The sequence below is a fragment of the Heteronotia binoei genome, chromosome 7, assembly GCF_032191835.1.
Source record: "Heteronotia binoei isolate CCM8104 ecotype False Entrance Well chromosome 7, APGP_CSIRO_Hbin_v1, whole genome shotgun sequence".
Lineage (NCBI taxonomy): Eukaryota > Metazoa > Chordata > Lepidosauria > Squamata > Gekkonidae > Heteronotia > Heteronotia binoei.
Genome location: NC_083229.1, coordinates 73232935 through 73250895, shown reverse-complemented (window position 1 = coordinate 73250895; position 17961 = coordinate 73232935). Strand labels below are relative to the sequence as shown.

Genomic DNA, 17961 nt, shown 5'->3' with positions numbered 1-17961 from the left:
ATTCTATGCCAAACTATATAAAGGTCAACAGATAAAAAAAGAAAAAATTGATGCCTATCTGCAAAGAGTAAAAGTAAAGCCCTTGAATGATAATATCGAAAAAATCTTGAATAAGCCAATTGAGAAGGTTGAAATTGAAGCAGCGATTGGTTCAATGAAATTAGGCAAGGCTCCAGGTCCAGACGGCTTCTTAGCAAAATTTTACAAAGTCTTGGCGGATGTACTAGTACCCAAAATGCAAAAGTTGATGAATTGTATTAGAGAAGATGGGAAGGTACCAGATTCTTGGAAAGAAGCGGTTATTTCATTAATACCGAAAGAAGAAAGAGACTCCACAAATGTTAAAAATTATAGACCGATTTCACTACTGAATAATGATTACAAAATATTTGCTAGAATTTTAGCGGAAAGACTCAAACAGCATTTAAACATTTCTATTCAGGAAGAACAAGCAGGTTTTCTCCCCAGGAGGCAAATAAGTGACAACATCAGAAACGTAATAGACATTGTTGAATATTATGAAAAACACCCAGAAAAGGAGGTGGCCTTATTCTTTGCGGATGCGGAAAAAGCTTTTGACAATCTTAATTGGGACTTTATGTTTGCAGTTATGGAGAGAATGAATCTAGGAGATGATTTTATAAGGATGATTAAAGCAATATATACAGAACAACAGGCAAAACTTTGTGTGAATGCCGACTTAACTGAACAACTGAAGATTAGCAAAGGCACTAGACAAGGTTGCCCTCTATCTCCATTGCTGTTTATAATGACCCTAGAGGTCTTGTTGACTCAAATCGATGAAGATAGTGAAATAGAGGGTTTGAAGTTGAAAGGTTTTTCCTATAAATACAGAGCCTTTGCAGACGATGTGATGTTCGTCAATGAGAACCCAGTACAAGTGATGCCTTTGTTGTTAAAGAAAATTAAAGAGTATGGTGAGTTAGCTGGCTTTTATATCAATAAAGAAAAATCAAAAATCCTTACTAAGAATCTGACACTAAACAAACAGAAAGAATTACAAAATGCCACTGAATGTGAAGTTGCCTCCAAGGTAAAATATTTAGGTGTGGAGATGACGATGAAAAACATTGACTTATATAAGAATAATTATGAAAAGCTCTGGCATAAAATAGAAGGTGATATGTTAAAATGGAATAAACTAAACATATCCATGCTGGGGAGGATATCTGCAATTAAAATGAATGTTCTACCAAGGATGATGTTTTTATTTCAAACTATCCCAATAGTGAAAGATAAGAAACAATTTAATCTGTGGCAAAGAAAAATTTCAGAGTTTATTTGGGCGGGCAAGAAACCAAGAATCAAAATGAAAATCTTAACAGATGCGAAAGAAAGAGGCGGCTTCCAACTACCTGATTTAATGTTATACCATGATGCAGTCTGTTTGGTATGGATTAAGGAATGGATGACTTTGATCAACAAAAAATTATTGGCGCTAGAAGGACATGGAAATGTATTTGGTTGGCATGCGTATATGTACTACGGGAAAGAGAAGATGGATGGTTTTTTTTCACATCACTATATAAGGAGGAGTTTGCTGAATACTTGGAAAAAATATAGTAAATATGGAGATGAGAGGAAACCACTTTGGATTGTGCCAACTGAAGTAATAAGTATGCCGCAAAGTGTAAAGGAAGGGAAATGGGCATCATACGAACAACTGCTAAAGTTCAAGGGGGGCAAAGTTGAAATGAAATCGGTTGAAGAATTGCAGGACAAATTTGATTGGTTTCAGCTGTTACAGATTAAAAGCTTGATAGAGAAAGACATTAAAAGTACAGGTATAAGACGAGAGAAAACAGAAATGGAGAAAATGCTGCTGGGCGAGAATGAAAAATTGATTTCAAGGATGTACAAACTGTTATTGAAATGGTCTACAGAAGAAGAGGTGGTGAAGCCTCAAATGATTAAATGGGCGATTAATTTTAATAAAGAAATACAAATGGAGACGTGGGAACACCTATGGAAGAATTCAATGAAAATATCAACGTGTTATAACATAAAAGAGAACTGTTTCAAAATGCTGTACAGATGGTACATGACACCTAAAAAGTTAACAAAAATGAGTAATCAAGCCTCAGATAGGTGTTGGAAATGTAAAAAACATGAAGGTTCTTTTTACCACATGTGGTGGACTTGCGATAAAGGCAAAACAATTTTGGTCAATGATTCAACAGGAGATCTCGAAAATCTTGGGTTACAATATTAAGAGAGCACCAGATGTCTTTCTGGTGGGATTACAAATGGAAAGCTTCCCGAAGCAAGACAGAACATTGTTGTGGTATTTGCTTTCAGCTGCGAGAACATTGTATGCGCAAATGTGGAAGCAAGACAGAATACCTGAAAAATGGGACTGGGTCTTAAAGGTTCTTAACTGGAGTGAAATGGACAAACTTACTAGAATCTTAAAAGACAACAATTTGGAGAAGTTTAAAGAAGACTGGAGTAAATTCCAAAGTTACGTGGAAATACAATGGAGGGTGAAGAGCCACTTAGTGGTTTATGACAACATTAACTGAACTTTAAATGATAAAGAAGAATTGTGATTACTGAATTAGTAGAATATAGTTATATGGTAATTATGTATATATGAGTTAAGATAAAATCAAGACAGTTGGAATTCCGGAGTTGGTTTTATAACTTTGGGTTTTGTGTTTAATAAGCACTAAGGGAATTATAGAGAAAGGGTTAGGGAAAGATAACTCTTTGTGTAAACATTTTATAATGGTGAAAAGATATTTAGTAGTGCATGACAACATTAATTGAACTTTTAATGATAAAGAGGTACTGTGCTATTGTGATAAAAGTATTAGTAGAACATAGCTACGTAGTAAATATATATATATGAGAGTTAAGATAAGACTAAGATAGAGGAAGCCCTGGAACTGAATTGATATTTATGTGCGATGTGTTTAATAAGTGTTAAGTGATTATTAGTGAAAAGGTTAGTGAATGATACATATATATGTGTATATATATATATATATATATGTATTTTTCTCTCTTATTTCTTCACTAAGATTCTATAATTGTGAATTTACCTCTAATATGTTTTTAATCTGTTTTAAGTACCGGCGGAGGTCATGAATAAGAGTGGGGGGGGGGGGAGGAAATATGTAATGTATTGGAGAAGTATATTTGAATCTGAATAGGTGAATGTACTTCAATATATTGCAAAATAAAAGTTTGGACACACACAAAAAAAGAAAGTTGCAGGGACTTTTCTGTTGGGACTACAAATGGAAACATTTCCAAAAGAAGATAGAACTTTAATCTGGTACTTGCTCTCAGCTCCAGGAACAGTACCAGATACAATGCAGGAGCGGCAGTGGTAGGGAAAATTACCATTCACCTTCGCCCACTCTTATGTTGGCAGAAAACAAATGTTGGAGATTACCAGAAAAGGTTCTAATCTAGACTTTTCCATGAGAAACTAGTTTTCTTGGCACAAGAAGTTCTTCTGAGATCTCTCTCTCTCGGCTTGACTTCGCGAACGAAGATTTAAGAAAGGTGCAGTAGTCCACGTCTGCTGCAGGCTCGCTGGTGGCTGACAAGACCAATGCGGGACAGGCAGGTCCGGCCACAGTGGCTGCAGGGAAAAATCTGATTTGGGATTGGTGCTGTAGCAGTACGATTTTTCCTCAATCTCCTTTTATCCTCAAGACCAGCTATGCGTGCATTCTCAAAGGAAGAGACAGCCTGGTGTGCCTCCATGCTTTGCGATCTGAGGCTAGGACAGACCACTGGTGATGGTTAATGCAACAGGTACCAAGGGATTTCTTCAAGGAGTCCTTGTACCTCTTCTTTGGTGCCCCTCTATTTCGATGGCCGGTGGAAAGTTTGCCATACAGGGCAATTTTGGGAAGGCAGTGGTTTTCCATCCTGGAGATATGCCCTGCCCAGCGCAGCTGCGTCTTCAACAACAATGCCTCGATGCTTGTAACCTCCGCCCGCTTGAGGACTTTAGTGTTGGTTACAAAGTCACTACAGTGGATGTTGAGGATGGTGCGAAGGCAGCGCTGATGAAAGTGCTCAAGGGGTCGCAGGTGATGACGGTATAAAACCCAAGATTCGGAGCCGTAGATGAGGGTTGTCATCACAACCGCTTTGTAAACATTGATCTTTGTGCCTTTTTTCAGATGCTTGTTGCTCCACACTCTTTTATGCAGTCGGCCAAATGCATGGTTTGCCTTTGCCAGTCTATTGTCAATCTCCTTGTCGATCTTGGCGTCTGAGGAGATGATGCACCCCAGGTAGCGGAACTGCTGGACTGTCTTCAAAACTGATTCACCCACAGTGATGCAAGGAGGGTGATAATCTTCCTGGGGTGCAGGCTGGTGGAGAACTTCTGTCTTCTTCAGACTAACTTCTAGGCCGAATAGCTTGGCAGCCTCTGCAAAACAGGACGTCATATGCTGCAGAGCTGATACCGAGTGGGAGACAAGTGCAGCATCATCAGCAAACAGTAGCTCTCGGATAAGTTTTTCCATTGTCTTGGAGTGGGCCTTTAGTCGCCTCAGGTTGAACAGGCTGCCATCGGTGCGATAGCGGATGTAGACACCATCGTTGTCATCTAAATCTACTGCGGCTCTTTGAAGCATCATGCTAAAGAAGATCGTAAAGAGAGTTGGCACGAGAACACAGCCTTGCTTTACACCTGTGCCTATTGGGAAAGGCTCCGAGAGATCGTTGCTGTATCTGACTTGGCCTCGCTGGTCTTCATGTAGCTGGATGACCATACTCAGGAACCTTGGGGGACATCCTAAACGTTCCAAGATTTGCCACAGGCCATTCCTGCTAACGGTATCAAAAGCTTTGGTAAAGTCGACAAAAGTCACATATAGACCCTTGTTCTGTTCCCTGCATTTCTCTTGGAGCTGCCTGAGAACAAACACCATGTCAGTGGTGCTCCTGTTAGCCCTGAAGCCACACTGGCTCTCTGGGAGGAGTTCTTCTGCAATGGTGGGCACCAGTCTGTTCAGGAGTATTCTAGCAAGGATTTTGCCTGCGATGGAGAGCAGGGTTATCCCCCAGTAGTTGGAGCAGTCTGACTTTTCCCCTTTGTTCTTATGTAGAGTAATGATGATTGCATCGCGAAAGTCCTGCGGTAGTTTGCCTTGTTCCCAGCAGGTGACAAGTACTTTGTGAAGTGTGCTATGTAGTACTATGCCCCCATGCTTCCAGATCTCTGGTGGGATTCCATCAACTCCCGCTGCCTTGCCACTTTTCAGTTGCTTGATGGCTTTAACAGTCTCTTCTAGGGTGGGGATCTCATCCATCTCTGTTTTCACTGGTTGAAGTGGGGTGAGGTGGATTGCTGAATCTTGAACTACGCGATTGGCACTGAAGAGAACCTGAAAATATTCCGACCACCGGTTCAGTATGGATGCCTTGTCTGTGAGGAGCACTTGGCCGTCTGCACTATGCAGGGGACTCTGAGCCTGATATGATGGACCATATACTGCCTTCAGGGCTTCGTAGAACCCTCTTAAATCAGCAGTGTCTGCGCATAGCTGGGTTCTCTCTGCAAGCTTGGTCCACCACTCGTTCTGAATGTCTCGAAGCTTGCGCTGAAGGTTGCTACATACAGCGCGAAAGGTTGCTTTTTTCCCGGGACAGGAGGGCTGAGCAAGATGTGCTTGGTAGGCAGATCTCTTTTTTGCCAGTAATTCTTGGATCTCTTGATTGTTCTCATCAAACCAGTCCTTGTTCTTTCTTGTGTTGAACCCGAGGACTTCTTCAGAGGTCAACAGGATGGTAGTTTTTAGGTGTTCTCAGAGTGTTTCTGGAGAAGGATCTGTGAGGCGACTGGGGTCCTCAATTCTTGTCTGGAGTTTTGCCTGGAAGGCAGCTTTAACTTTGGCTGACTGAAGGCTGCCAACCTGAAACTTCCTCCGGGGGATACCGCCTCTCCTGGGTGTAGATTTAAAGTGAAGACGGAGATTGCAGCGTACAAGACGATGATCCGTATGACATTCTGCACTGGGCATTACTCGAGTGTGTAAGACATCTCGAAGGTCTCTCTGGCGCACCAGAATGTAGTCAATAAGGTGCCAATGCTTGGACCGTGGGTGCATCCAGGTTGTCTTCATACTGTTCTTCTGCTGGAAGATAGTGTTGGTAATGGTGAGCTGATGCTCCATGCAGAATTCTAGCAGGAGGCGCCCGTTATCATTGCAGTTGCCAATGCCATGTTTGCCAAGTACTCCTTTCCAGGCTTCCGAGTCTTTACCTACTCTGGCATTGAAGTCGCCAAGGATGATCACCTTGTCCTCTGTAGGGGTCTTCCGTACGAGGTTACGTAGATCAGCATAGAACTTGCTCTTTTCTGCAGGATCTGCTTGAAGGGTTGGGGCATACACACTGAAGAGTGTTGCATGCTTCTTGTTTTGAAGTGGGAGGCGCATAGACATGATGCGATCTGAGTGACCTGTTGGCAGGTTTTCGAGTTTAGAGGCAATGGAGTTCCTGACCATGAAGCCAACGCCAGAAAGGCAGCTCTCAGCCTTTGACTTACCCGACCAGTAGAGGGTATAGCCAGCACCGTGTTCTTGAAGACTACCTTCCTCGGAAATGACCTCACTGAGAGCTGCTATGTCGATATTCAACCTGAGAAGTTCGTGGGCAACTAGAGCAGAGCGTCGTTTAGGGCGACCACTGTCTACTGTGTCAAGCATGGTTCTGATGTTCCAACACGCAAGCTTTAGTCTTTGCACACTTTGTGAGGCAGGTGCATGCCTTTTCTTTGTTGTTATTTTTTGACTGCAAGTAAGGATGCCCATTGACCGCGGCTAGCCAACTTGGGGGGGGGGTTGACGAGCTTTGTTTAGGCCACCTTTTCTAGGCCCCTCTCCATACGGAGCAAGCAGTGCTGTCCCTAAATAAGGCTGCTTGGTCGTTCAGGGTGCTGCCGAAAAATGCTTTCGTCTCCGGGTCAGCATCAAGCGACCAATACCCTGAACTGCCTACATGCAGGATCAGGACTGCGGCTTCCAGTGGCATCTTCCACCTGCCGTTTCGTCCCTTGCCCATCGCTGCAGGACTTGGTATGTTGTGGGTTGTGGATGTGGATACCCTTCAGGCCTGTGCAGAGGAATTTTTAGGTGAAGCACAGTGTGCGCAGTACTGGCTCCACCCTTTCACCATGGGGTCATCTGCCATGGCCCAGTAAGCCGGGACGCCGGCAGCGAGTCCTCCAGGTGGTAGATGTTACATTAACGAGCTCTGTCTGCCTGGGCTTGATGTTAGAGTTTTCCTTCTCTTGGCTGGCGAGGTTGGTGAGCCCAACCTGCCCATCCGGTTATACCGCCGGACATTCGGTCACACCATGACGTAGCAAACTCTGTGAAAATGGGGGGGGGACCAGCAAGAAGGTGTTGCCACGGATGCAGTGATGTAGGAGAGGCCATTGCAGTGACCATCTGCCAGGCATAGCCAGACAGTGACCACGCAGCGTTCACTACACCGGGAAAGGATAGGCGATGTATTGCGCATGCACTTTCCCTGGGGGGGCAGGACACCCGGAGGGAGCCCACCCCCCCACCCTTCCTTCTGAGATCAAAAAGCAGTCAAACATGCAATCAATTATCAATTTTCCTGGAGTACTAACTGGTACAATCTCAACTGGTATAATCCCATTACATGCTTATCCTGAATGTGCAGATGGGATCTAATGATCCTACACTGAGATAACATTTCCCATCCTCAGATAAAGCAAAGTTTACCTATTTGGTGCTCATTATGCCTGACTGTAAATATTTTGCTGTATTTCCCCTAAAACCTGTTCCATGGTTTATAATTACTCTTTTACTGTGTTATTCAAAATGCCAATCAACCTTGCCACAACTTGGTAATATGCTACACAGGCTTAGCTTCCTGAGGATGATAACGATGAAGTTGGATTTCTATATTCCACTGTTCAAATTAGGGATGGGCACAGACAGGGAAATTGTGATTCAATTTGTGAATTGAATCAGCTTGATTCCCAAACCAGAAGAAGAAGAAGATAATGGATTTATATCCCGCCCTCCATTCCGAAGAGTCTCAGAGCGGCTCACAATCTCCTTTACCTTCCTCCCCCACAACAGACACCATGTGAGGTGGGTGGGACTGGAGAGGGCTCTCACAGCAGCTGCCCTTTCAAGGACAACCTCTGGCAGAGCTATGGCTGACCCAAGGCCATGCTAGCAGGTGCAAGTGGAGGAGTGGGGAATCAAACCCAGTTCTTTCAGATAAGAGTCCGCACACTTAACTACTACACCAAACCGGCTCGCCAGTTCACAATCCCTTTAATAAAAAATTGCCCCTCCTACAGCCTACAGCCTCCACAGTTGTGGGAATCTCCAGCTGACTCTTCTCTATGTGCCCACCAAGTTTGGTCTAAGTTACAGGTCCCCAAACAAGATGCCCACAGACAGTGCTTTTATTGAGAGGTCATATGCCAGTTCAGGAGTATACAAAAAGGACCCTGGGTATGCCCAACAAGTTACATGTGAGTAAGATTTACAGGGTCTGAGTTACAGACCCCCAAGCAAGGAGCCCCCAAGAAGGTGCTTTTTGGAGAGATGTTGGGTGAGGGTTCATGAGTGCATAGACCAGACCACCCTCCATTGGACTGAAAATGTATTCACTGGTCAAGACCACACCAGCCACCCACGTCACCCAGGCCCAGAAGCCATCCTTAAATTGCAGGTGCCTGCAGCCACTTGGCCCCAACTGCCCTCCCTTTGCTGGGTGTCTCAGTGATGACTGGGCAGGGGCAACCCTCCTGTCTGGGTCCCAGGAGCAATCCACATTGCTGCAGATGGCTATGTCTTCCCGGGCCAACCCACCTGCCCGAAAACAGAAATGTGATTACTCAGTAGGGCTGACCTTCCACCCTGCCTGGTGGCTATGTCTTCCCAGGCCAACTCACCCATCCAAAAATGGAGATGGGCAGGGCTGACTTTTCTGCCCTGCCTGGGACCTGGAAGCTACCCACACAGCTGTGGGTGGCTGTGTCTCCCTGGGCCAACTCACCCACCCCTAAAAAGAAATGTTATTATTGGACAGGGCTGATCCTCCTGCTGACCCTTCTGGACCTACCCTCCACATCTGGCCAACATGATAACTGGGCTGGGCAGCAGGTTCACAGGAAGGGGAAATCCACAAAGCCAATGACCATGTAACAACTCAGGCAGCAACCCCAGGAGAAAGAGGGTTATATTGAAGGAAGAGCAGCAAGAAAGCCCTGGGCAGCTACTCTGGAACAGTGCAGGCAAGGCAGGAGAACTCCAAAAAGTGGTAGGGTGGATGTTAGAGATGCAGAAGGAGGCAAAGCCAAGGCAATGACTGCACAACAATTTTGGCAGAAAACCCAGGGAAGAGGGGAGGGTTGAGATGTAGAAGAGTGAGGGAACCCAAAACAGTCATGCTGAAGTGATGCAGGCAACCCAAGGAGAGGGGGGGGGGGGGGAATGAAAAGCAATTACACCCTTTGCAGCAAAGAAACAAACGGGGGGGGGGGAGATTTGCAGCATGGAAATCCAGGGAAGGCAGTTCTTCTGGGCCCCGATGGACTAATGTTGATGAAAAAGCTCATGTGGCAGTATGTATTTTAGCCAGGAGATCAAGCAATTCCCCCCACCCCTGCAGCCCACCAGCAATGCTCTTTTGTGAACACAAGGACACCCAGAACTCCCAAATACCCAACATGAACAAAGACAACATGCACAGCTCCATCGCTTATATTGACCACCACCGCGCTCATTGCAAAGAGAGGAGATGGACGTTGCCTGTCAAGCTTGGGAAGGTCTGTATTGGGGTTTCTGGGGCTGCAGAAGACCATCCCCAAGAGCTTTTTCACATGAAAGTTTCTGGATGGATTTTCTTCTCTGAGCATTTCCATCATGATTTACGATCTGCAGCTTGCAAACCTCAAACTGGGTAAGTTCAACCTGGGCTTCAGCGTCTGAACGGTTCATGCCCATTCCTCATTTTAATGTCAACCAAAATATGTAAGTGCCTAAATTTAATTATGCAGCTGCCAGCAACTATGAGGAAACAAACCAAAACCTGAAATGTAGTTTGCTTGTTTTCTCTTGAGTGCTAGAGCTAAAGTATACAAGAAGGTAAATCACATACTTTACCCCAATATTGTTTAAATTTTCATTTTACAAAATGTAGCTGTAGAGGCTAAAGTATGCAAAGGAAAAGCCACATGCAAGTTTTCTACCGTATTTCCACCCTCCAAATTCTTTTTTCCCTGTGTGGAAAAAGAACAGGCATCAACTGTGGCTGCATTTTGTAAAGCAGTATCAGTGAAAAGTTGGAGAAGCATTGCTTATGCGAGGGTAATACGTAGTTTGGACTTTACGGTGAAACGTCCAGACTCCAGAGTGAATCTAAATGGGATACTTGTGGTGGTTTAATAAGACTGGCTCCTGGACCTATAACACTAGTATTCACTGGGCTACTTCCTCTGATGCCATTTTTAACCATCTAGCATGATGTTAGCTGTGAGAAAATATTTTATAGAAACATTGCTTTCTAATGAAAAAAACAACAACAATGTGTGAACCATCTCTCACCATCACACACAACAGCTGCAATGAAACAAATATCAGGCACAAAAACACCTTGTTGCCTTGCTTGCTGCTTCTACTTCTTCTCATGCATGGAGCTTGACAGAAAACTTCCTGGTCAGATCAAGCTCCAGTCTGATGTATTCAAATGCAGCCACCAAAGCAACTTGAAGTTTATTTCCTCCCATAGGCCAAGATTCTGCCAGAGACGCCAGCCTTGGAAATTTGACTCGAAGAGAATTGTGCGATTGTATCACTGGAAATTTAGTCTCATTCAATGTGCATGTGCCAGATGAAGAATTTGTGCGAAACAGACTGATTACCGGTTCACCATTGCGCTATTTTTCATCTTGGGGACAACAACCATTAGAAATTACTATCTGCTATAAAGAACTGTGCATCTAGTTGCCATGAATTCCACGCAAGCAAAGAAAATGAAGGAATAGAGCGATTGCTCTTTAAATACGGACATTCGCTCTGGGCAGTGGAATAGCATGATCAATCACTTTTGGTTCGAGTCAATATTGTTGAATTGCAGCATTTGTGCATATGAATTCATGTTGTTCGTTCATATATAAATTTGTTTTAGTTTTTGCAGTAATTTGGCCGTGAGCCTAGTGCTTTTTCTGTTTCTACTTCTTCTCATGCATGGAGCTTGACAGAAAACTTCCTGGTCAGATCAAACTCCAGTCTGATGTATTCAAATGCAGCCACCAAAGCAACCTGAAGTTTATTTCCTCACATAGGCCAAGATTCTGATCCTTCGATACATTTTTCAGGAGGGTGGCACATGTATTCAAACATCATGGCAAACTGGAGCTTGATCAAACTGGGACATTTTCAGTCAAACTCTGCTCAACAGAGGTGGGAGGAGCAAGGAAAGCATGGAAACTGTGTTTGTGCCTGACTGTTGTTTAATGATAGCTTGTTGTGTTGTCTGAATGAAGCCATACATACCTGAAAAGTCAGTACAAAAATTAGTTGCAATTCTCCACTTTTAAAAAAGCTCAGAAGTAATGTGTAAACAGATAAAGGACTGTGAAGAGTTAATTCTTCACAGAGCTAGAGAGCCTTGCATGACAGGCTGCTACAAGGAATCTGACTGGTTAACATTAGTTGAGCAGAAAAAGACTTCTGAACTTGCTGCTAAGGAGAATTCATTGTGAACATAGGAACATAAGAGAAGCCATGTTGGATCAGGCCAACGGCCTATCCAGTCCAACACTGTGTCACACAGTGGCAAAAATTTTTATATATACACACACACTGTGGCTAATAGCCACTGATGGACCTGTGCTCCATATTTTTATCTAAACCCCTCTTGAAGGTGGCTATGAATTCAGTCGTGACTGAGAGCAGTTTAACACAGAGAGAGAACTGGGGGATGTTGGCAAGAAGAGTGGGTAGATAGGAGAGGATTCCCATTCAGACCAGAAATGGGGATAGATCTTTTAGTGAGACAAGAATTTCCCTACCCAGTCAAACAGGAAGATAGCTCTGAAAAGTGGAGAGATCTCTGGTCTGGTGTAGTTAGAAACTGCCTTGTGAAACCTTAAGAGTCAGATAAAAATCAAGAAAGGGTACTGGTGTGTTTAAAGAGAGCCAATTTGGTGTAGTGGTTAAGTGTGTAGACTCTTATCTGGGAGAACCTGGTTTGATTCCCCACTCCTCCACTTGCACCTGCTGGAATGGCCTTGGGTTAGCCATAGCTCTGGCAGAGGTTGTCCTTGAAAGGGCAGCTGCTGTGAGAGCCTCTCAGCCCCACCCACCTCACAGGGTGTCTGTTTTGGGGGGAGAAGCCATGGGAGATTGTAAGCCGCTTTGCGTCTCTGTTTCAGAGAGAAGGGTGGGGTATAAATCTGCAATTCTTCTTCTTCTTAAAGAAAAAAGTTTGGGTACTAGATAGAGTGCTCCAGCCTTCTGGAAACCCAAAAAGTCGATGAATGTTCAAAGAAGTGCATTGGAGTGTTTGGAAAATACTGAAACAAAAGCATAGCATATTTCTGATCCTAAGTCACTTTGAAAAGCTTATGAAACTCTCAGTAGCCTGAAAATATGAACTAAAGTCTGTGCATCAGAGTTTTATACTGAGTTACTTCAGAAACTTTACCTATGATTTCACCTGATATTCCCCCTCTATGTTGAATAAAATATTTTGCTAATTTGGAATTTCAAAATGCCTTAAGTGCCATTTCAGTTATTTAAGTTAAAGTGGGCTCTTGACCCTTCTCTGTTTCTGGGCTGGGCCAACAGCCAAAATATAATACTGTGACAGGGTGGGACAGAGTTCTTCAGGAAAGAAGAAAACATCTCTAGGGTGGTTCAGTCACAATGGGAAAGAAAAATGGAAGAAAAATCTTGCCTCTCAAGGAGGGAAGTGGAGGGGAGTGCCATATCATTCAATGTCTCAAGATGTCCATTAAATATCTTAGCTAAAACTTGTCAACAAATATTGTTTCTTACCAATGATTTAAAAGCTATATAAAAGTGATAAAATCTATGCTAAATAAATCAGATGTGACAAAATGACCATGTTCTTTAGTGTGATAATAATAAATGAGGCAAGGAATGTCCTGTAATATTTTAAAGGATTTTTACAAAAATCCCTGTGTTTCAACTATTTAAAACAAATGTATTTATAATAATATGTTTAAGGTTTCTGAGAGTAAAATGGAATTTCCTTTTTTAAAAAAAAATCTATCTGTGATTCATGTGCCAACCTACAGGATTCATCCTTCATGCAATTCCAGTTTATTAAAGAGGTTAAAAATTTACAAAACTCTGATGGGATATGGTTTTAATGCTTCATCACACTACCCATCATTTGCTTTTCAATCTAGATCAGAATGATCTTTCCTACTTCCTTGCAATCACCTACCTGCACAGCTAATATTTTCTGAACATTCTCATGAGAGACTGCCTGGAACTTCGCCAGCCCGGCTTGGCTATAGAGGCCTCGCAGTTTGAAGTACTCCACCAATACCTTGTGCATCTTGCTTTGCAGACGGGAGAGCTAAAAGAGGAAAGGGGAAAAAATAAGTCAGAGTGGGAGAGGAAATTAATGGCAGTGTTCAAGAAGAATGATGGAGGGAAATATAGAAAGCAGTCAATAGCCCATTCTGCACTGTACGGACCTGACAGGAATTTCACAGTCTCTTGATTTTTCAGCCCACTCATGTGCATTCATCAGAAACCAGTCACATCTGGCTGCCAGGATGGGGGGTTAATTTTCTCTAAATGCCTCAGCAGTTTTGTTCTAGCTGAGGCAAACTCTGTGACTGCAAAGCTGATGAGTAAAATATTTCTACTTCACCCAGTTTAACTCAAAACCGATAGCCTCAGGACATATTGAACCTTTCTTTAAAAAATAATCTTTTGAAGCATTTTGAATGGCACATCAGGTCAGGCCAAAGTTTAAAATGCAAGTTTAAGACTTTGATGGACACTGTGGCTCATTTTTCCTTGTAAAGCTTATCATAGCTTGGCAATGTGTGCTTCAGAGCATGACAAAACTAAAGAGAATTAACTTCACCATCAGTGGCTGAGGGAGAACAATAACAGGAAAGAAATTTCCAGATAGAACTCCCTATTAATCTACCCAGCTATAACCATGTGACATGAAAACATCTCACTGCACTAAATTGCAGTTAAAGCAGCAGCTGAAAGTGACAGTATTGTATCTATATATCTAGACACCGGTGCTTCACAAATGTGTGGAAATTTCACTTCACAAAGGATATTTCAAATGTGAAGTTTTCCCTCCTTACAAATATTTCTGACTGTAAAACAATTTAGTTAAAAATGTTTTCAAAATCTGAGTTATTCCCATCATAATCTTAACAATTTGTTTTTAGATCACCTTTATTTTTAGATGGACTAACTTAAAATTCCACACAGGTATAAAGTCTGCCATTCACATTTGAAAAGAATCTACAGGAAAATTGTGTAAATACCTAATATTTATTTTTAAATGTTATATCAGAGATGAGTAGCCTAAGAATGGCAGTTAGATGTATAAACTTAATGAAATCTAAACTGTCCCCCAACAGCTCCTGTGTCAAACACTGAACTATTTTTGAAATTAAGAGGACATTCAAAGACACTGCCCCCAATCTACCCCATCCCTCAAAATTCTACTCGCCTTGTCTCAAGTAGCTCTTTAAATTCTGGACACAACATTGATTAGAAATTAGCAGTAGAAACTATTGATAACCCTGAACATCAGTAAATCTAATTGTCATTATCAAGATGGCCCTCTGCAGATACTTAGACCTGTGAACTGGGGCCATGTTGAGAGAATGGAGATTTTCCTCCAAACTTGGCAGAAGACATCCAAATTTTAAAAGGAGGGATTACAAAAGGAAAAGAAAGAAACTAAGAACAGATGTCTGTTTTCATGCAAGCTACTGTCTTTTAGTCACTGCTGCTGGTGGATGAGGGAGGAATGGAAGCTTCCTCCTCTTCTTTTATAATAATAATAATAATAATAATAATAATAATAATAATAATAATAATAATAATAATAACTTTATTTTTATATCCCGCCCTCCCCCGCCAAAGGCGGGCTCAGGGCGGCTCACAGACATCTGCTGCTGAGGCTGCGGTGTTAGAGACAGAATGTAAGCTGCCACTGCTCCCTCTCTCTGTTGCTGAGGCAGCAGCTCTAGAGGTGAGCAAAGAGAAGTAGAAACTTCTGCTAGACTCCCACAGTCCACTCTCTGCCACCCAGCTGTCAGGCCCACTACAGCCACAACTGCTGCAGCATGAGGTACACATCTGTGCTGATGCATTGAATGATGGCGGTGGTTGTATAGGCAGAGTGGCAGGTAGAGGGACAGATGGGCAGGCAGGCAGAATGGTGGGGAGAGGGTTGGTGAGTGAAACCCCCTTTTGCGTTTTGCAGATTCCTTCTTGCTAAATCTATATTAAATAGTTCAAATGCAAATATCATGCCAGAATAATACCAGTAAAATGCCAGTCACTGTTGTTCGCTGCATGATCTTTCTAAGCACCCTGTCAGCTAGACTGAAACAATGGCATAATGTTTCTTCACAAATCTTCCAGTTTGCTGAAGTCAATACTACACATAAAACATGAATAAAATGACTTTTCATCAGGTAAAGAAATCATACTTCAGTAGCCAGTACTTTGTACCCTGTCCAAATCTAGTTTTCAAAAACATTCTTTGCAATGAGGCTAGATAAATCAGTGGAATTTGAAGGATAATTTAGAAGCAGTATTAAAAATTAATGGCCCTTTCACACATATTCAACATCCAGTTTCTTTGGCCTCAACAGAATCTTTGAAAACACTAAACAAAACAAGTTGGCAGCCTACAAGGAATTTCCAGGGGAGGGAGGGGGGACTCACTAGGATTTTCTCTCTCTTGTACTGCGTATATTGCTATTGCCTTAAGCAGAAATTAGAATCAAAAATTATTTTAAAAGACCTTATTCAGTATTATACCTTGATCTCAGTCAGAATACCATAAGCTCTTAGGGGCTAGTACCCCCTCCCCATTTTTCCTCAACTTGATAATCAGATACCCTCACCATTCTGTTTCTCCTAGATCATGAATCCATTTTGGGAGATTTTTTTTTAAATCTATACAGTATTTTTTTAACACAGCCATCCCACAATGCAAAAATTCATGGTTTGGACTGCTGATTGTAGAGGGAACAATTTTTGCTGATTTCTCCCTCCTGCTGCAGACCTCCAACTCTCCAACTGGATACAATGTCTGTGCTGTAACAATCAAGTATGGTGTTCAGGTGTTTTTCAGGTTTGTATCTGTAAATTGCAAACCTACTTTTAATTTATTGACATTTATTACAGAAATCTCATAATCAATGCTTTGCGCCTAAGGTCCAAAGGAAAGCATGAAATGGCTGGGCATTGTGAGCTTTTGTACATAAACTGCTTCATATATTGGTCAAGAACATGTTAAGGCACCATGACACAGACTGAGGGCTATGTGTTTGTCTACAAAACTATAGTCTTCCCCAGAAAAATAACTACAACAATGTGGCAGTGCAAGAACAGAGAGATAGACATGTATAGTGGTCAGTATAAGCCTACATGGGAAGTTCGAAATCCCCAATCAATTAAAGGAAATCAAAGGCAAATGTGAAAAAAATCAAAGGAAATCTGCTGGGTAAACCTGGTCTGGACACACACTCTCAGCCTAATGCTGGCTTGTCATTATTCCTCTTCTAAATAGTTCACATGTTTTCTTATTGGAGGGCATTAATACAGTGAAAAAGAGGAGGGGAACTAAGTTGCACCCATAAAGCCCAATAAAACTCTATGTAGCAGGGTAAAAAGCTCATACTTTGAATAAAACGTTGCTAGTCTTAAACTGCTGTCTTTGTAACTTTCCCAATGGAACTGGGCAAAGGAAACTCTCCTCTTTCCCTCCTTCTCCAGGGGATGAGGAGGGGGAGGAGCCTCAGCCACTAGAAGGACAAAGAGAGGCTTGGCTCAGTAGCTCTGCAGTGTGATTGATTGAACCTGGCAAACTTAATCACACAGCATTGCCAAGCTCCTCTGTTGGCTGAGGCTCCTACTCCCTCCTCCTCCTCCTCCTTTTGAGAAAAGGGAAGCTGAAGAGGAAAAGAGCCCAGAGAGGCTGCTTTGCTGGCTGGCTGGCTTATCTCAGGGAAGAAACACAAAACGGCAACTGAAGGAAGCAGGAGACGGAGATCAAAGCAGACAACAGACCTGATGGGCCTTATTGGAGCCCTCCAGGAGCTGGATTAGGCCTGTGGACAGGGTGTTTGACTTACTACATCCTGATCCAAATGGTTGACTTACTACATCCTGATCCAAATGGTTTTTCCTTCTCTGTGGCTTCCTTTTGCAGCTATATTACTTTTTGCTAAATCCAGTCCTGGATTCCCAATGTCATGTATTTTTACTGAGCTTGGCACCTGGTGGGAGAGTTGGGGAGATTGTGACATCCAGTGGTCTTTTTGTAGAAAAAAAGGTGCAGGAGCTCAGTAGCATATCTCATTTGCATATGCCCTGGGATCTGTGTGCAATGGGGAGTTCTCATACAGACCCTGGCTGGAGGTTCAGGAGCTGCACTCCTGTGAGCTCCTAGTGAATTCAAGCCGTGGTGACATCACTTCCAAGTGTGTGATGGTATCACCTGGAAGCAACAGTGGTAGCTCTAGGGATCACTGAAACTTTGTGGTTTTACTGCAGAGTTTCTGATGATGCCTAGAATTACTGCCATCACTTCTGGGTTTTCCCCAGAAGTGATAACAAGACACTCATGGCACTGGGGGCATGGCACACCTATGCGTAGTTTAACTGGTATTGGATTAGTAATTGAAAAGAGATTATAGCTTTTGTTTCACCCTTGGGAGATGGC

General features: G+C 42.8%; 1 protein-coding gene across 2 annotated transcripts in view; it reads right to left on the bottom strand.

Annotated features, from left to right (window-relative positions):
• Positions 1 to 17961, bottom strand: part of CCDC178 (coiled-coil domain containing 178) — a 298788-nt gene that overhangs the window by 26870 nt on the left and 253957 nt on the right. For both annotated transcript variants that reach the window (XM_060243840.1, XM_060243841.1), the window contains one exon: positions 13465 to 13599. In XM_060243840.1, the coding sequence (XP_060099823.1) occupies positions 13465 to 13599 (135 nt within the window). The remainder of the gene's footprint in view (positions 1 to 13464; positions 13600 to 17961) is intronic.